The 16,965-nt window shown below is 32.8% G+C and overlaps 1 protein-coding gene across 1 annotated transcript; it reads left to right on the top strand.

The window, feature by feature from the left end:
• Window positions 1-2,227: 2,227 nt before the first annotated feature.
• LOC113691331 (lupeol synthase-like) lies at window positions 2,228-15,325 on the top strand. The gene is made up of 18 exons (XM_027209431.2): window positions 2,228-2,422; window positions 9,413-9,601; window positions 11,155-11,244; window positions 11,346-11,543; window positions 11,686-11,770; window positions 11,939-12,105; window positions 12,228-12,416; window positions 12,514-12,627; window positions 12,834-12,953; window positions 13,046-13,168; window positions 13,613-13,711; window positions 13,821-13,877; window positions 14,030-14,076; window positions 14,168-14,311; window positions 14,484-14,661; window positions 14,762-14,842; window positions 14,955-15,038; window positions 15,177-15,325. The coding sequence occupies exons 1-18, from the start codon at window positions 2,228-2,230 to the stop codon at window positions 15,285-15,287; spliced, it is 2,271 nt and encodes a 756-aa protein (XP_027065232.2). The 3' UTR covers window positions 15,288-15,325.
• The last annotated feature ends 1,640 nt before the right edge of the window (window positions 15,326-16,965 follow it).

Here is a 16,965-nt window from a genome sequence, read left to right as displayed (position 1 = left end):
TGACTTTGTGTTGTCACTGATGAACAATTTTCTTGTAGTGTTAAAATGCAGCAAATTAATTGTTTCAGTATTCAGATTTCAGAATTCAGACTTCAGAATTCAGATTCAATTTTATCAAACGGAACGTTAAGGATGGCAAGTAAAAATTTCAGATTTAAATTGCAATTTGTTAGCATGACTGCAGAATTCAACTTAAGACCGACTAATTAGATGACCTTATTACACAACTCAATAAATGAATTATTACCAAAATAGAAAAGGCTTCAAATATTGAATAGATTCACATGGTGAAATCAAATACACATACATACACACACACATACACATATATATTGGTTTAAAATAAAATTGTTAGATTTAAACCTATGTATGTATATATTGAATAGCATATATACAACTATAATTAGTGTGTTTAGGTGAAAAATCAAATAGAGATATATTACAAGCTATTTGTATTGTTCAGGTGAAATCAAATAGATATATATATGAATTTTAAAAAAAAAACTATTCGTACACATGGTCAATTACGGATGAAAAATATCATTTTGTGAAATGTAACGGATGAAAAAATTTATTTTGTGAAATATGAGGGACGAAACAATTCATTTTGTGAAATATAAGGGACTATAGATGGATTATGTAAATTTTAATTTGAAAATTTTGCCACTAAAAAATGATCACATGCAAGGCAAGCGATGAATTCCAGTAAAATACTAGTAAAAAATCTAGGTAGAGACCAAATTTGACAAATAGAAATTTGTAAGGGATAAAAAATTACACTTTTAAAAGTGAGGAATGAAAAAAAATCATTTTACAAAATGTGAGGGACGTTTTGAACGATTTTTCCTATTTTGAAAATTATAAGGGAGTTATATGATAAAACATATAATCATACGGGGTTAGAGTGTTATACATATTATATTTATATATTTTAGTCAGTTTAACTATTTTAGTTTTTAAATAAGGGTAATTTATGGTTCTGTTCTTGTTATCATACATAGCTTTCAAAAATGGCCTCCACCCAATGGTCTAGGGAGGACACGAGGCCCGAACAGTCATAAAAAAAATCGTTCGAATTGATTTTGTATAAAATATATAAGATATAATTTCATATGCACACACTATAACTTATTTTTAATAACGTGTAATTATAAAACAAAATTTTGTAAATGTCATATATAATGTGAAAAAATAATGTATAAAATGCAATCTAACCTTATATATATATATCAAATCTTGACTATCAACCTTCTTCGAATCGCTTCTTGCAACCGTTTCTGTCCCTCCTCCGTCTAGGAGGAACCGAAGAACGAAGTAACTTGACACGATTGGAGAGTTAAAGAAGTAAAACTCTGAGATGTAGATGGATGGTTAGAACCATACCTGCAGATCACGTTATAGCTAATACTGCCCACCCATAGCATGTCCTGACTCTACCCAATGGTCTAGGAGGAACCGAAGAACGAAGTAACTTGACACGATTGGAGAGTTTAAAAGGTAAAACTCTGAGAAGTAGATGCACGGTCAGAACCATACCTGCAGATCACGTTACAGCTAATACTACCCACACATAGCATGTCCTGACTCTATGTAAGCAACCAATTTATTGCATTGCCTAAAAATACCAGCAGCAGTACTATGTAACAGCTAATACTATTGCCTACATTCTATCGTACATTGAGCAGACAACTGTAATATTATTTCTTGGATGTAATAATGTTTCTTGGATGCAAGGGCACAAAATTGTTAACTAGATTGGCAGAATTGGCTGAATGCACTTCGGAGATCTTTCCATACACATACCTCCACCCCCAAGTATCTCAGGAACTCCCCATAAATAGAAGTCCACTCCGCCAGTTAGATGAACCAAACCAAGACTCTTGGCACCCTAATCTCGTTCTTAAATCTTTTCATACCCTTTTTACTATAACGTTAAGGTATGCATTGATTTTTCTGCTCAACTCATCCCACACAGAATGGCACCATTTTTTCTAATATTAATGCACCAATTACACAAACTGAAAATGCATTGTTTATGGTTCAGCGACAAATATAGCAAAGTTTTTTTCAACTTCTCCATTTCTTTTCATTCTCGGACAACAAACTCTAATAAAAAAAAAAAGATGGCTCAATCGATTCATCTTTTCCTTTGTTTCTTGTTTGCATTTTGACTAAAAGTCTATTTATTTTTCAAAGTGATGATATTATCCCTTACTGCATGCAGAACATGTGGAAGTTGAAGGTTGCTGAAGGTGGACCGTGGTTGACAACCACCAACGGTCATGTCGGAAGGCAGCATTGGGAGTTTGATCCTGAGGCTGGATCTCCTGAAGAACGAGCTCAAGTTGAGAAAATTCGCCAAGAATTCAAGAAGAATAGGTTTCAAAAAAAGCAAAGTTCTGACCTTTTGTTGCGCATGCAGGTTGGTTTGATTCAAGCATTTTATTCCCTGTCCCAAATTAAAGGGTAAATTACATTTTACCCCCCTGTGGTTTACCCTTTTTCTACATAACCCCACTATGATTTCAAAAGCTATACATAACCCCCTCATGGTTTGGATTAAAGTGTCAAAGTAACGGAAATAGTCACTCGTAACGGAACTTCTAAAAATGTCGAAATTACCCTTATAAATACATGACACATTAACCCCCTATGATTTTTATATTTTACCATATAACCCCCTTATGGTTTAATACTTTACCATATGACCCCCTTATGATTTTCAAAATATACACATAACCCCCCTTGGTTAATACATAAATTTCAACCTTACATAAGGGTATTTTTGACATTTTAGGTGACGCCGTTACGAGTGACTACTTCCGTTACTTTGACACTTTAATCCAAACCATAAGGGGGTTATGTATAGCTTTTGAAACCATAGGGGGGTTATGTGAAAAAACGCTAAACCACAGGGGGGTAAAGTGGAATTTGCCCCAAATTAAATGTCTTATGTGTCTCCTCATTATTAATTTGGGACGAAAGTAGTAGTATATATGTTCCCTTTTGATTGCAAATTGGTACATGAAAATTGACAAACATGCACAAGAATAAAAGAGCAAGACATTCTGGTCACAATCAATCTTTTGTCCCATCTTTAATCTTTTTTTTTTTTCCATACATGATAGAGAGATTTATTGATAGTAAATTAGCATTACACTATGTGAGTAAGGGCTCATCTTGAACTATACATAAGTGTACTAAGACACTAAAGATCTAGAAATTCCTCATCAAAATCTATATGTGTTGCAAGTTCACTCAGTCTTATACTTAGTTTATTGAGTTCACAAGATAGACTATCAAATGAGCATTTCCTAAACATTGAGCTAAAGTACCTGATATCCTCTAGGTGTGCTGTAATGCCTTTGTTACTTGAGCCTTGTCTCCTTATCAGGTTTAGAGCCTGAGTATCGGGTATTTGGATCTTGGTTAACTGCCAATCTTGTTCCTTGGTCTTGCACAAGGCCAGTTTCATAGCCTGCAAGTAGTGCAGTACAATTGATCCAGTGCTTCTTTCCTTTAGTTTCCAAGTTGCAAATAACTGGTTGAAATTGTTTTTAGGTGTGATTCCAATTCCCATATTCTAGCCTTCCTTTTGTTGCCCAACATCCACACAGATGTTCAGCATGTTCTCTTCTTTAGCTCTTGTTCTTGAGCTGTTTCTGTTTCTGGAGATGCTCACCTGATTCACTGTTTGTTGAGATTGGTGATATTCCTCCCAATCCTTGATTGCTTTTTGAATTGCTTCCAATGGATGCCTATCTTTATCTTCAAATTCTGTTTCATTCCTGGCTTTCCAAATCTGCCATAATATGTCCATTGTCAAAGCTATGTGATCCTGACCTTCACTTCCAACAGCTTGCACCACCATCTTCTGAAGTCACTTGTGTATTCCTTGAGTCCGTCCCACTGGAGGGGTGCCATCTTCCGTATCATCCTTTCTCTTCTGCATTGAAAAAGATATGTTCCAATGTCTCAACGTCCTCTCCACAATTCTTGCAAATCATATGGCCTTTCCCCGTTCTTCTGAATATCGCTTCTCTTCCTGGCAAAGCATGGTTCAGACTCTTCCATATGAACAGCTTCTGCTTCTGCTATATCCTGATTTTCTATAGCTGTTTCCAGACTCTTTCATTCTCCCCTGCACAGGTTGTTTCTCCTAGATTACTTCCTCCTTTTTCCGCCTGTCTATCCTCCCTGGTCATTGCTTCATATGCTGATTTGTTCGTGTATTGTCCATTCTTGCTATGGCTTCAAAAGTAATAGTCAGGTCAACCAGCTATGCATATAGGCACTTTGAGGACTTTTCCAGGTTCTTTTGAGCTAAAGGTCCTAAAGATTAGTGGTGTATTCCATCTATAATTGGATATTAACTTACTCACTTTGCTAATCTGGCAACCTAGAGGTTTAGGGGAATTTAGGGGGCGCTTGGTTCATGTTTAGGAATCGGAATTGTAATTGGAATCATTTACAAAAAATTAGTATGGGTTTTGGACAAAGGTATGCTTGGTAAATATTGGTAAGGAATGGGTATCAAATTTAATAATCAATTTTTTACCTTTAATTTCTTTTTCCTTTTCATATCTTTCTTCTTCCTCGTTCAAATGCTTATCCCACATACCCATCCACCATATATATATTCATATATAAATATTAATTTTCTGTTTAAAATATATTTATTTCAATTTTGTTTTATAATATGTATATTATATATATAAATTATAGTAATATTAATATGTATATTTCAATTATGTTTATTACATATATTATATCAATTGAAATAAATAATATATATTTATATATAAATATTTTTGTTTAAAATATATTTATATATATATTTATAAATTTATTTATATTTATATTTATATAAATATATTTATTTCAATTTTGTTTTATAATATGTATATTAATATATATTAATATGTATATTTCAATTTGTATATTTCAATTATGTATATTATATATCTAAATTATAGTACTATTAATATGTCTATTTCAATTATGTATATTATATATATTATATCAAATGAAATAAATAATATATATTTATATATAAATATTTTTTAAAATATATTTATATATCTGTATAAATTTATTTATATAAATATATAAATATATTTATTTCAATTTTGTTTTATAATATGTATATTTCAATTAATATTTATATTTTATTATATATATAAATTATATTAATATTAATATGTATATTAGATATATTATATCAATTGAAATAAATAAATATATATTTATATATAAGTATAAATATTTATAAATATATATTTCAATTTTTTTATAATATGTATATTAATATATATATTTATATATATTAAATATATATTAATATACATATTATAAAACAAAATTGAAATAAAAAATATTATATATATAAATAAATAAATATTAATATATAGAAACAGAGCCAGTATATATTTAAAAAAAATCCCAAAAAAATTTTTTTTTTAAAGATTTTGGAATCAAATGTGGGATTCATCAAAACCCTCCAATCTACTTGGGTATGGAGAGTGGCTGATTTTTCATGAATCATTCGAAGATTTCAAAACCTATACCCATTAGCCAAGCAACAATTTTGGGACTCAATCCAATTCTTGATTCCTATACCCTCCAACCAAGCACCCCCTTAGTTTTCCTCCCTTGTAGTCCTGTATCCAGGTATCTTCCTAGATTCTAGTGCTCTTACCGTTCCCCATTTTCTTTCTTGCTCCCATATTTACTTCATCTCTGGCTTCCATCAGACTTTGCCATATCCAAGATGAATTGTTCTTGACTTTACGGTTCAGGGGTGACTCCTTGGGGTAGTACCTAGCTTTCATCACTTTGCTCATAGGAAGATTTGGGCATGTGAGGAGCATCCAAATCTATTTGCCCAGCAAAGCTTTGTTGAATCTTTGGAGATCTTTGAAACCTAATCCACCAGTATCCTTATCAGTTGTCATCTTCTTCCATGAGCACCAATGGATTTTCCTTTTTCCATTTTCTTTTCCCCACTAGAAGTTTGCCATCATTGCATTTATCTCTCTGCATAGTTTCACCGGAAGCTTGAAACATGACTATCGCATAAGTTGGCATTGCCATGGTTATTGGTTTCAGCAAAACCTCTTTCCTTGTTTGGCTTAGCATTTTGTTCCTCTAGCTTGAAATAGTTTTCTATAGTTTTCTCTGATGAAACCAAAACCTTGGTCTTTGGTTCTTGTGATGACCATTGGCAACCCCAAGTATTTCCCTTGGTTTACCAATTTTATGTTTCCTAATCTGCTGCAAATCTCTCTTTGTTCTTCTTGCTCCATATTCTTGCTAAAGAAAACTGAGGACTTATCCATATGGATCATCTGTCCTGAACCTTTTTCATACATTTTTAAGATTCTCATTACTTCTTCTACTTGAGTAGTTTTTGCTTTGCCAAAGATTAGGGAGTCATTAGTAAAGAAAAGATGAGTTATAGATGGGCCATTTCTGCTGACCTTTATCCCAATTAATTGGTGGTTCCTTTCTGCTCGAGCCAATAGGTTGGAAAAACCTTCTGATACTAGTAGGAACAAGTAAGGTGATAAGAGATCACCTTGCCTAATCCTCCTTGTAGGTATCACTTATCCTCTAGGTTCCCTATTTATGTTGAAAGAAAAGGTAGCTGTTGTGATGCACTCTATTTTCCAGTTTATCCATCTGTCACATGACCCCATTTTTACGATAATTGCTTTCATATAGCTCTATTCCACATTGTCATAAGCTTTTGACATGTCTAATTTTAAAACCATAAAACCTTGAGATCCCTGCTTTTTGGTTTTGAGATAATGCAAGTACTCATGAGAAATTATAACATTGCCCAAAATCTGTCTTCCTAGTACAAAGGCTGCCTGGTTTTTGCTAATGCATTTTTTCCAAATCTTTTTTCAGCCTATTTGCTAGGATTTTGGAAATGACTTTGTAAATGACATTGCAAAGGCTTATGGGTCTGAACTGCTTAACCTGAATGGGATTCTTAACCATAGGTATGAGAGAGATAATGGTATGGTTTACTGTTTTTAGCATGTGACCAGAACGTAAGAAGCTTCTAATGGCTTTAATGATATCAGATTTGAGAATATGCCAAAATTTCTGAAAGAAAATTGATGTCGTGCCATTAGGCAATGGAGGAATTGCAAACTGTTTTTAGCATGTGACCAGAATGTAAGAAGCTTCTAATGGCTTTAATGATATCAGATTTGAGAATATGCCAAAATTTCTGAAAGAAAATTGATGTCGTGCCATTAGGCAATGGAGGAATTGCAATTTTGATCCCTAACATTTGACATGTGTGATAAATTAGTCTCTAATATTTTATCTAGAGCAAATTTGGTCCCTAAAATTTATGAATTTCAGCACATTTAGGACAACTTACAGAAACTTAAGAATGATTAACAGTCAAGATCAAATAGCTGTTAGTCAACAACCTTGAATTTGTATTTCTGATCCCTCATATTTTAATTTTCAATTATTATATTCTCTTAAATTTTAAATATTGGTATTAAGGGTTTTAAAATGAAATAAGATGCAAATTAGAATGAAATTGTATTTAATGGGTAATAGGAGTGTAATGGGTAATATTGTATTTTTCTCATTTTTAATTTTTATTCATTTATTCATGCCACTAATATTTCATGTACTTGTTCTCTTTCGCATCCTTAGTCTCAAGTTTAATATAGTTACAACTACATAAATTCTTGTATATTCATGCATGAAGGTTTCAAATTCTTGTAGTTAGCCATTGTGACTATAAAAATTAGTGTTAATATTTTGGAAATATAAAGTTAAATAGGACAAGTTGATAAATGCAAGGTAGGGCAATCATTGCTAGTGTGTGCACTAGTATAGTAGGTTATGCATGATTTAGGTGCGTTAATTAGAAAAACCCAAAAAAAAAAAACTTAATTAACAAATAGTTTATATTTCTTATATTTCAATTAGCTATTTAATTATCACAAAAAAAATGATAGAACTCATTATCAATTAATTATTAACGGTGTAAAACAATAATATACATGTATAAATTAAACTTGAGACTTAATATGCAAAAGAGAATAAGTATATATGAGATATTTGTGGGATGAATAAGTTAAATAAAAAAGAAGAAAAATAAATTTAATTATAATTCTTATTACCCATTTAATACATTTCATTCTAATTTGCATCTCATTTCATCCTTAACATCACTATTTAAAATTTAGGATAATATAATGATTCAAAATAAAAAATATTGGAGACTAAAAGTTCAAATTCAAAGTTGTTGACTAATGAAAATTTATTGTTGACAGTTAGTCATTCTTGAATTTCCATTAGATGTCCTATGTGCCTAATTATACGAAGCAAGTAGCTTGAACTCGGTTAGTGTTTACCAAACCACTTGCAAGTTACTTGGGAGTGCTTTGGCTCTCCAACTACAATTCTTTCTAATCAAGTTTTTCATGTATCCTTTATAAACATCTTATTTTAGGGTCCGTTTGTTTCGGGTGAAAATGTTTTTCAGGAAAATATTTTCCTAATTTCCCGTGTTTGGTTGCACAAAAGTTACTGAAAACATTTTTCTATGTAAAATATTTTCACTCATCTTATGGAAAACAACTTCCCTTCCAAACTTACTGAAGTTGTTTTCCGAAATGCATGCATCCCGCCTGTAGTATATTCCAAACTTACTGAAAACATCTTGTAGTATGTTTTTTTTTTTTTAAGTGTAAACAGGAGGACTCGAACTCAAGACCTCTTCCTTACACTCCCTCCCCCGTACCACCCAACCCAACCCTTCCCTTAGTATATTCAAAAAAAAAAAAAAAACCTCATCCTGCTCATCCTATGTTAGTAATTAATTATGTATAATAGGGACATTCTTTTCTAGAGAAACTTTCAGCAGTGAGAGTGCAAGATATATGTCACAATAAGCATTGCATATGATTGATATTTGACACTAAATGGCCAGCAATTTGTTTATTGTTTAAGGAGATATTTTTTATTCATATATACATTTCTCCAAGATTTTTTAAAGTTAAACAATGAGATAAATTTTCTTATTTTGCGTGGGAAGAAGCATGTAGTTATAATGTGTAGAAAGTAAAGATAAAGATAACAGTGAAAATATTTCAAAAGTTAAACAAACACCAGAAAAATGAAGTAAGAAAATATTTTTAATAAACTAATCAAACACCTGAAAATGATGAAAGGGAAATGATTTTCATGGAAAATTACTTCCATGGAAAATATTTTCCCAAGGAAAATATTTTACTTCCAACCAAACAGACCCTTAGTGCTACTTTTTTTCCCCTTAAATCCCAATGACCACTGACAGGGTGTAGAACAAAGTATAAAATGCTTAAAAACTCCTTCCTGGTTATTCTAAATTTTCGTCTGCCTTATTGCAATATAGCTAAGAAAGGAGAATTCATGTTGCCCCACAATTCCGCGGGCAATTGGAGTTGAAGAAATTGCGGATGTAACAGGGGAAGCCGTTACCACCACACTAAGACTGGGTATTAATTTCTATTCCACCATGCAAGCAGATGATGGACACTGGCCAGCTGAATCTGCCGGTCCTTTGTTTTTCTTACCTCCATTAGTAAGTTGATTCTAAAAATCTGGTAAAACTTCTGATCACTTAGTGTTTTGAAAGGACAAAAATGCGTTCATTAGCTAGTTGCAATATGTACGTAGGCATGTATAAGAGAACATATTTTGAGTTAATACTACAAAAAGATTTCAATTTTGAGTTATTTACTACAAAAGAGCATTTTACCATTTCCTTGTACACAATCAACCGCTTATTGTGTGCATTGAAAGAATATAGGGAAATGGCAGTTTTGGTCCCTTGTCTTCAAAATTTTGACTAATTTGATCCCTTATTTATCATCACAACCATTTTAATCCCATATCTTTACTATAAAAAGCCAATTTATGCCATTGAATGGAAAATTGAAAATTTCTAATAGAATTAGTCCCATGCACAATATGTGCACCATTAAAAATAACCATTTTGCACCATTATCATATGCTACCGCATATCTATTGGGGTGTGTGTGTGACTTTTTTAATTATTATTTTTATTTCGAAGGTAGATTATAGTACTAAACTATCTCCATTATGTTTTTCTAATTTTCCATTAAAATCTTACATTAACTTTTTTTTTTATTTTATGAAATGAGGGTTTAAATCATTGAAAGGACAAAATTAGACACAACTTTGAATCTGAAGGACCAAAACAATCATTTTTAAAAATGCACATACATTGCACCTTACTAACTCCATTAAAAATTTTTAATTTTCTGTTAGAGCTTCTAGATTGGCTTTTTTTTTTTTTTTTTGAAAGGGACTAAACTGATTGCAGTAATAGATAAGGAATTAAAATTATGAAGACTCCCAAGATAAGGGACCAAAATGGCCATTTTCTAAGAACAGAGAAATGAAGACTAGTATAATTGACTAAAAATTCTACTTTCTCTATTAATGAAAATCCTACTGGTTAACAACTTCTTGTGGAAAGGTACCTTCTATCGTACATTGGCTAGTTGAACCTGCCAATCCTTTGTTTTTCTTACCTCCATTAATAAGTTCACTTTGAAAATCTTGTAAAATTTTTGATGAGATGTTATAGTTTTAAAAAGGAAAAATACGTTCATTACCTAATTTTGTTTGTGTGTATGTATATAAGAGAACTTATTGTGATATAATACTACCAAAAGATTTCAATTTTGAGTTATTTACTGCAAAGAGCATTTTTACCAATTCCTTGTACGCAATCAACTATGTGGATCCAAAGAATATATATATGTTTCGTAGAGAAATCAGGACTAGTATATTTGGCAGAAAATTTGACTTACCACAATAATTCTCCAATGGAGGGCGCACCATTAAAAATTCTACCTATCTCTGTTACGAAAATTCTATTGATTAACAATCCTTTGTGAAGTCAAAGAGACGTTAGTGTAATGGTTAAGATTAAAATATTAGAAATTAGAGACCTAGGTACTAATCCCCTGTCCTCTTCCCACTTCTTAAACCTAATGTCTCTTCTATTAGAAAAATAAATTTGAAAAAAAATTTGTTGTGGAAGGGTACCTTCTATCGTAAATGAACAAAAGAAATTAATGGATCATTACATTCTACAATCTACAGGTTATTGCGTTGTATGTCACGGGAGAATTGAATGCTATTTTATCAATTGAACATAAAAAAGAGATTATTCGATACATCTTCAATCACCAGGTGACAGTTAAATTTCTTCATTTTCAACTATAAGTAGCTTAATGCAATTAACAAAAATTATTCCTTTAGCATTTTGTCTGATTATTTTCTTCTCTCATTAGAATGAAGATGGAGGTTGGGGTATACACATAGAGGGCCACAGCACTATATTTGGCTCGGTTCTTAGCTACATAACATTAAGGTTGCTAGGAGAAGGCCCTGAAGATGGAGAAGATATGGCAGTGGCTAGAGGCCGAAAATGGATCCTTGATCACGGTGGTGCAGTTGGGATTCCATCATGGGGAAAGCTTTGGCTAACGGTAATTTAGTACATGTAACTTAAGTTTCCCATGTCTCCTCTAAAGTGTTTGGTGTGATCCAAACTTTGATTTTTCTCATTTACATTCAAGAGTTTATTAGAAGAAAAAACAAGGAAACAAAATTTTTTTTCCCCTTAATTAGGTACTTGGAGTATACGAGTGGGATGGCTGCAATCCAATGCCTCCTGAATTTTGGCTACTCCCCAAATTCTTTCCTATTCATCCAGGTTCCTTGCTTAATACATCCCTGATTTGACTCTAAAAGTTTCTAGCTCCTGATGCTATGGGTGTTTCTAAGCCAAGTAGAGTTCCATTGTATCAGAGAAGGAAAAAAATTATTGCATTGCATTGGACACAGTTTCTGATTTAAGCTTCTTGCAATCATTCTAATGCAGGAAAGATGCTGTGTTACTGCCGCTTGGTTTGCATGCCAATGTCCTATTTATATGGGAAGAGGTTTGTTGGAACCATAACTAGATTGGTGATATCTCTGAGACAAGAGCTTTATGTACAGCCTTATTATGAAATAAATTGGGATAAAGCACGAAATACTTGCGCAAAGGTCAGCTTAAATTGACTCCAAAACATAAATTGATTCGTCTATCTTTTTACTTTTTCTTTTAGACATATGGGTTTAAACAAAAAGTTTTACCTAACATTTAACTGTAAGTATTTTTCTATCAGGAGGATCTATACTACCCACACCCTTTAGTACAAGATTTGCTGTGGGGATTCCTACATCATTTCGTGGAACCTATTCTTAAGCGATGGCCATTTTCAACATTGAGAGATAAGGCAATGAGAAAGGCAATGGAACATGTCCATTATGAGGACAAGAGCAGCAGATACCTTTGCATTGGATGTGTAGAGAAGGTACTTATATGAGTGTTAATATGATAGAATTTTAAAAAAGCCAAAAACAAAAAGGCTGAATTGGGACAGTTTATCTATTTATTACAATCTTGTGCAGGTGCTTTGTCTAATTGCTTGTTGGGTGGAAGATCCGAATTCAGAAGCATATAAACGCCATCTTGCCAGGATACCTGATTACTTTTGGGTAGCTGAAGACGGCTTGAAAATGCAGGTCTAAATTGCTTCTCATGGAGAATTGATTGAGATAGCATTATACATGTTTATAAATTCCATTAAAAAAGATTCCATTATGATTTAGAAAATTCTCAAGCCTTTTATGCCATTGACAATATATTGATGCCGTTGGGGATTGCCTAATTTCCATCAGCAAGCAAAATTTTCATTTCCTTCGTAATTCACCTATTGAATGTAATGCAGTCTTTTGGTTGCCAAACATGGGATGCGGCTTTTGCAATTCAAGCAATCTTGTCCAGCAATCTTGATGAAGAATATGGGCCGACAATCAAGAAAGCACACGACTTCATAAAAGCATCACAGGTACTAGCATACGTAGCATCAAAAACACTTGAAGCTTCTATCAACAAAAAAACAAATATAGCTTCTGACTTTATTTGTCGATCTGCTTCAAGGTCCAAGATAACCCTCCAGGAAATTTCGGTGAAATGTATCGCCACATTTCTAAAGGGGCTTGGACATTCGCAATGCAAGATCATGGCTGGCAAGTTTCGGACTGCACTGCTGAAGGATTAAAGGTACTTTCTACATCCTCAAGGGAAGAGGGGGGGGGGGGGGGTGGGGGTACTTTCTATATCAGCGTACGTGTTTATTCAGGGGATGAAACAAGTAGAATTGTGAAGCCAAAAATGTCTAAAACTTGCTTCATTGTTTGTCAATTTTTATAATTCTTTTTCAGGGCAATAGTAGTATCACAGTATTATAGACATTGTTATTTTGAGAACCACAGATGCATACAAAAGTTGAATTTGTCACTTTCTAGCGCTCAAGAGTTTAGAAAATGGAGTTAGTGTCCAAAAGGTAGAGGTGGGTATGCCATAAAATTTAGGGATAAGGACCAAAAACAAACAAATAGCTTAGTTGTATTAAAATGCAACTACTGGTTAGGAATAGTCTATGGATTTCAAACTCAATGTTTATGTACATTTTCAAATTCTTTCTTTCTTTTTTTTTTTGTTTAGGTTGCTCTCTTGTGTGCAGAAATGCCCTCAGAACTGGTCGGGGAGAGAATGGATACAGAACGTTTGTTTGATGCTGTGAACATTATTTTGTCACTACAAGTAACCTTAAACTCTTGTTAAATTAATTAAATCCTCCTCCTATATTTTTATTGCTATTTTGTTGACCCTTTTGTTCATACTAAAGTTGTTTCTTGCTTCAATTACGTAGAGTAAAAATGGCGGTTTTCCAGCATGGGAACCTCAGCGATCATACAGATGGTTAGAGGTAACTGATCTAAGCCAATTATGATGAAAATACTTCACATTCAAACACTTATTATGAACAATTTCTTTTCCCCAGTTTGTCCATAATTGTTAACACTCCAGTGTCTTGCCCTTGTTCAAAATTGACAAACTATTACGTGCAATCTTTTTCAGAGATTCAACCCTACCGAGTTTTTTGAAGATGTTCTAATCGAGCGAGAGTAAGATTTGTGGTTTGTTCTCATTCACCATAAGCCCAAGAACTACTTGTCAAGTAACTGTGGATGACTGGAGATTAAAATGTTGCACCAGGTATGTGGAATGCACCAGTTCAGCAATTCAAGGGCTAGCACTATTTAAGAAGTGGCATCCTGGGCACAGGAGAAAGGAAATAGAGAACTGCATTTCAGGTGGAATCAAGTATATTGAGGATACACAAGAGCCTGATGGTTCATGGTCTGGATTCCATGGTGCCAATCTCAATTCTTCAGATTTCTTGCACTGGCTATCTTGTTTTATCCTAGAAAAATTTTATGTGAAATCTTAGTTTTATGGCTTTTATCTCGGACCAATATCAACCTTATAGTCTAGCTTACTCGGACTAAATTGAAAGTTCTATATGCAATAGGCCTGGTTGCTGGGGAATCTGTTTCACATATGGGACTTGGTATGCAGTAGAGGGGTTGGTTGCATGCGGCAAAAACTATCACAACTCTGCCGCCCTACGTAAAGCATGTCAATTTTTGCTATCAAAGCAATTACCTGATGGTGGATGGGGAGAGAGTTATCTTTCATGCTCAGACAAGGTGTGCATTTTTGTTTTCCATTTTATTTCAACCTTTTTTTTTTTGGGAAAATCTGGCACAAATTTCTATTTTCGGATTTTTTTTTTTTGGGGTGTAACAGGTATACACTAATCTAGAAAAAAATCGGTCAAATTTGGTGCAAACTTCATGGACATTGTTATCGCTCATCAATGCCGGCCAGGTTAGTTTGATCAATTGAGATTAGGACCTTAAATGGCAATTTTTTTCCTTTATTCTTTGAAATTTTGTCCATTTTAAGCCAATTGGTTCTATTTTTTTTTTTCTCAAATTAGGCCAAAATTGACCCGACCCCCATACATCGCGGAATTCGTCTACTAATAAATTCCCAGTTGGAAGATGGAGACTTCCCTCAACAGGTACATATGTTCAATGTGTGTTAATACCAAAAATTGCACGTAAATCAAGCTCAATATTTACTTTTCTTTTTCTGTTTATCGTTGTGTTCTTAACTTTATTTCAACACAGTTTAATGTCCCTGCACATTTCTTTGATAGGAAATTACAGGAGCATTCATGAAGAATTGCACTCTAAACTATTCATCTTATCGAAACATATTCCCTATTTGGGCTATTGGCCAATACCGTAGATGTGTTCTCCTGGCATGAATTGCAAGATCCAAAGGCAGATTAAGTGGCTACAAACTCTAGTCGTGCAAGACAATGAAGTTGTCCATCTATGGACATTACCAGAAGTGGTATCTCATAGATGCATGTCTGTTTACATTTGACTGTTTATGCAATGAAATAAAATTTCAAGGATCCTTGGTAAACAAAACTTTTAAGGATCCTTGGTAAACAAAACTTTTTTTTTCTTCCTTTTATTGAATCTTGAAATTGTAAAATATATGTGAAAGAAAAGAGTGGAAAATAATGCAGCATCCATGGTTGGGAAATTACTTGGGAGGACTCTATACGTACAATACATACCTTTCATGATTGGATACTTTACCACATATCCCTTCTATGGTTTAAAAATCTATATATAACCTTTCATGATTTAGGTTAAAGTGTCACTGTTAGTTTGTTTATTAAAACTAACCGTCAATAGTAAAAAATTAAGTCAAGTAAATAGGCAAATTCACTCTTTCACTACTTTTTTTCTTTTTTTTTTTACTTGTCTTTCTCTCTCTCTTTTTTCTTCTGGGAAGAGAAGAGATGATTTTGAAAGTCTATATTTTGACTTTTTATTATTGACAATTTGTCAATTTATTAGTTTGACTTTGAAATTCTATTATTGATAGTTAATTTTATAGAAAAACTAATGGTGACACTTTAATTCAAATCATGAAAGAGTTATATATAGATTTTTAAAGTATAGGGAGTTATCTGGTAAAGTATCAAATTAGAGGTGGGTAAAAGATAATTTACCCTTTTTTTGGGGAGGGTTATTGCTTTGAATTTTTGTCTTGAGGTTCGTCATTTTGTATTTGGTATAATGTGACAATGTGAGGATTCATCAACTGTTCTTGCATCCAAATCCGGTATATATGTGGTGACGAAAGATACGAGTATTCCAGTTTGCATTCGTAAAAATTCTTTCGTCTTCTCCTTCACTATAAATCAAGTATCCAGAAAGTGTAAACAATTATAGATTCAATACCAATATGGCAACAAAAAATGATCAACCTTTTGGGCAAATTACACTTTACCGCTTGTGATTTAGTGACTTTTCACATAACCCCCGTGGCTTTAAAAGTTATACATAACTCTCTCATGGTTTTGATTAAAATATCAAAATGACGGAAATGATCATTCATAACAGAGTCACCTAAAATATAAAAAATACCCTTATGTAAAATTGAAAATGATTTATTAACCAAGAGAGGTTATATGTATATTTTAAAAACAATAAGGGGGTTATATGGTAAAATATTAAATCATAAGAGGATTATATGGTAAAACATAAAACCATATGGGGTTAGTGTGTCATGTATTTATAAGGGTAATTTCAACAATTTTAAAGGTTCTGTTACGTATGATCATTTCCGTCATTTTGATACTTTAATCCAAATCATGAGGAGGTAATGTATAACGTTTAAAACCATAGGGGATTATGTGAAAAATTGCTATATCACAGGGGATAAAGTGTATGCCCTAATCTTTTTTTAGGTAAAAAATGATTTAATCTAATTTGTACCAAGTAAAAACTAGTAATTTACCGAAGTAAGTAAACTAGTTGAAAAGAAATTGAGGAAGAGCTGAATGTGGAAGTAGAATGTGTCCTGCTTTACTAATGTCTATTTAAACGAGGCTAGCTAGATGTTAGTGTGTTCGTTTATTCGTT

Source organism: Coffea arabica, chromosome 6c (assembly GCF_036785885.1).
Source record: "Coffea arabica cultivar ET-39 chromosome 6c, Coffea Arabica ET-39 HiFi, whole genome shotgun sequence".
Classification (NCBI taxonomy): domain Eukaryota; kingdom Viridiplantae; phylum Streptophyta; class Magnoliopsida; order Gentianales; family Rubiaceae; genus Coffea; species Coffea arabica.
This window is presented reverse-complemented; position numbering and strand designations above follow the sequence as displayed.

Excerpts from the sequence above, each read along its gene's own strand:
- LOC113691331 (XM_027209431.2), top strand. The coding sequence starts at position 2,228 with ATGTGGAAGTTGAAGGTTGCTGAAGGTGGACCGTGGTTGACAACCACC. Across the intron at positions 9,602-11,154 it reads TGTTTTTCTTACCTCCATTA|GTTATTGCGTTGTATGTCAC; the intron begins GTAAGTTGATTC and ends TACAATCTACAG. Across the intron at positions 14,843-14,954 it reads CGCTCATCAATGCCGGCCAG|GCCAAAATTGACCCGACCCC; the intron begins GTTAGTTTGATC and ends TTCTCAAATTAG.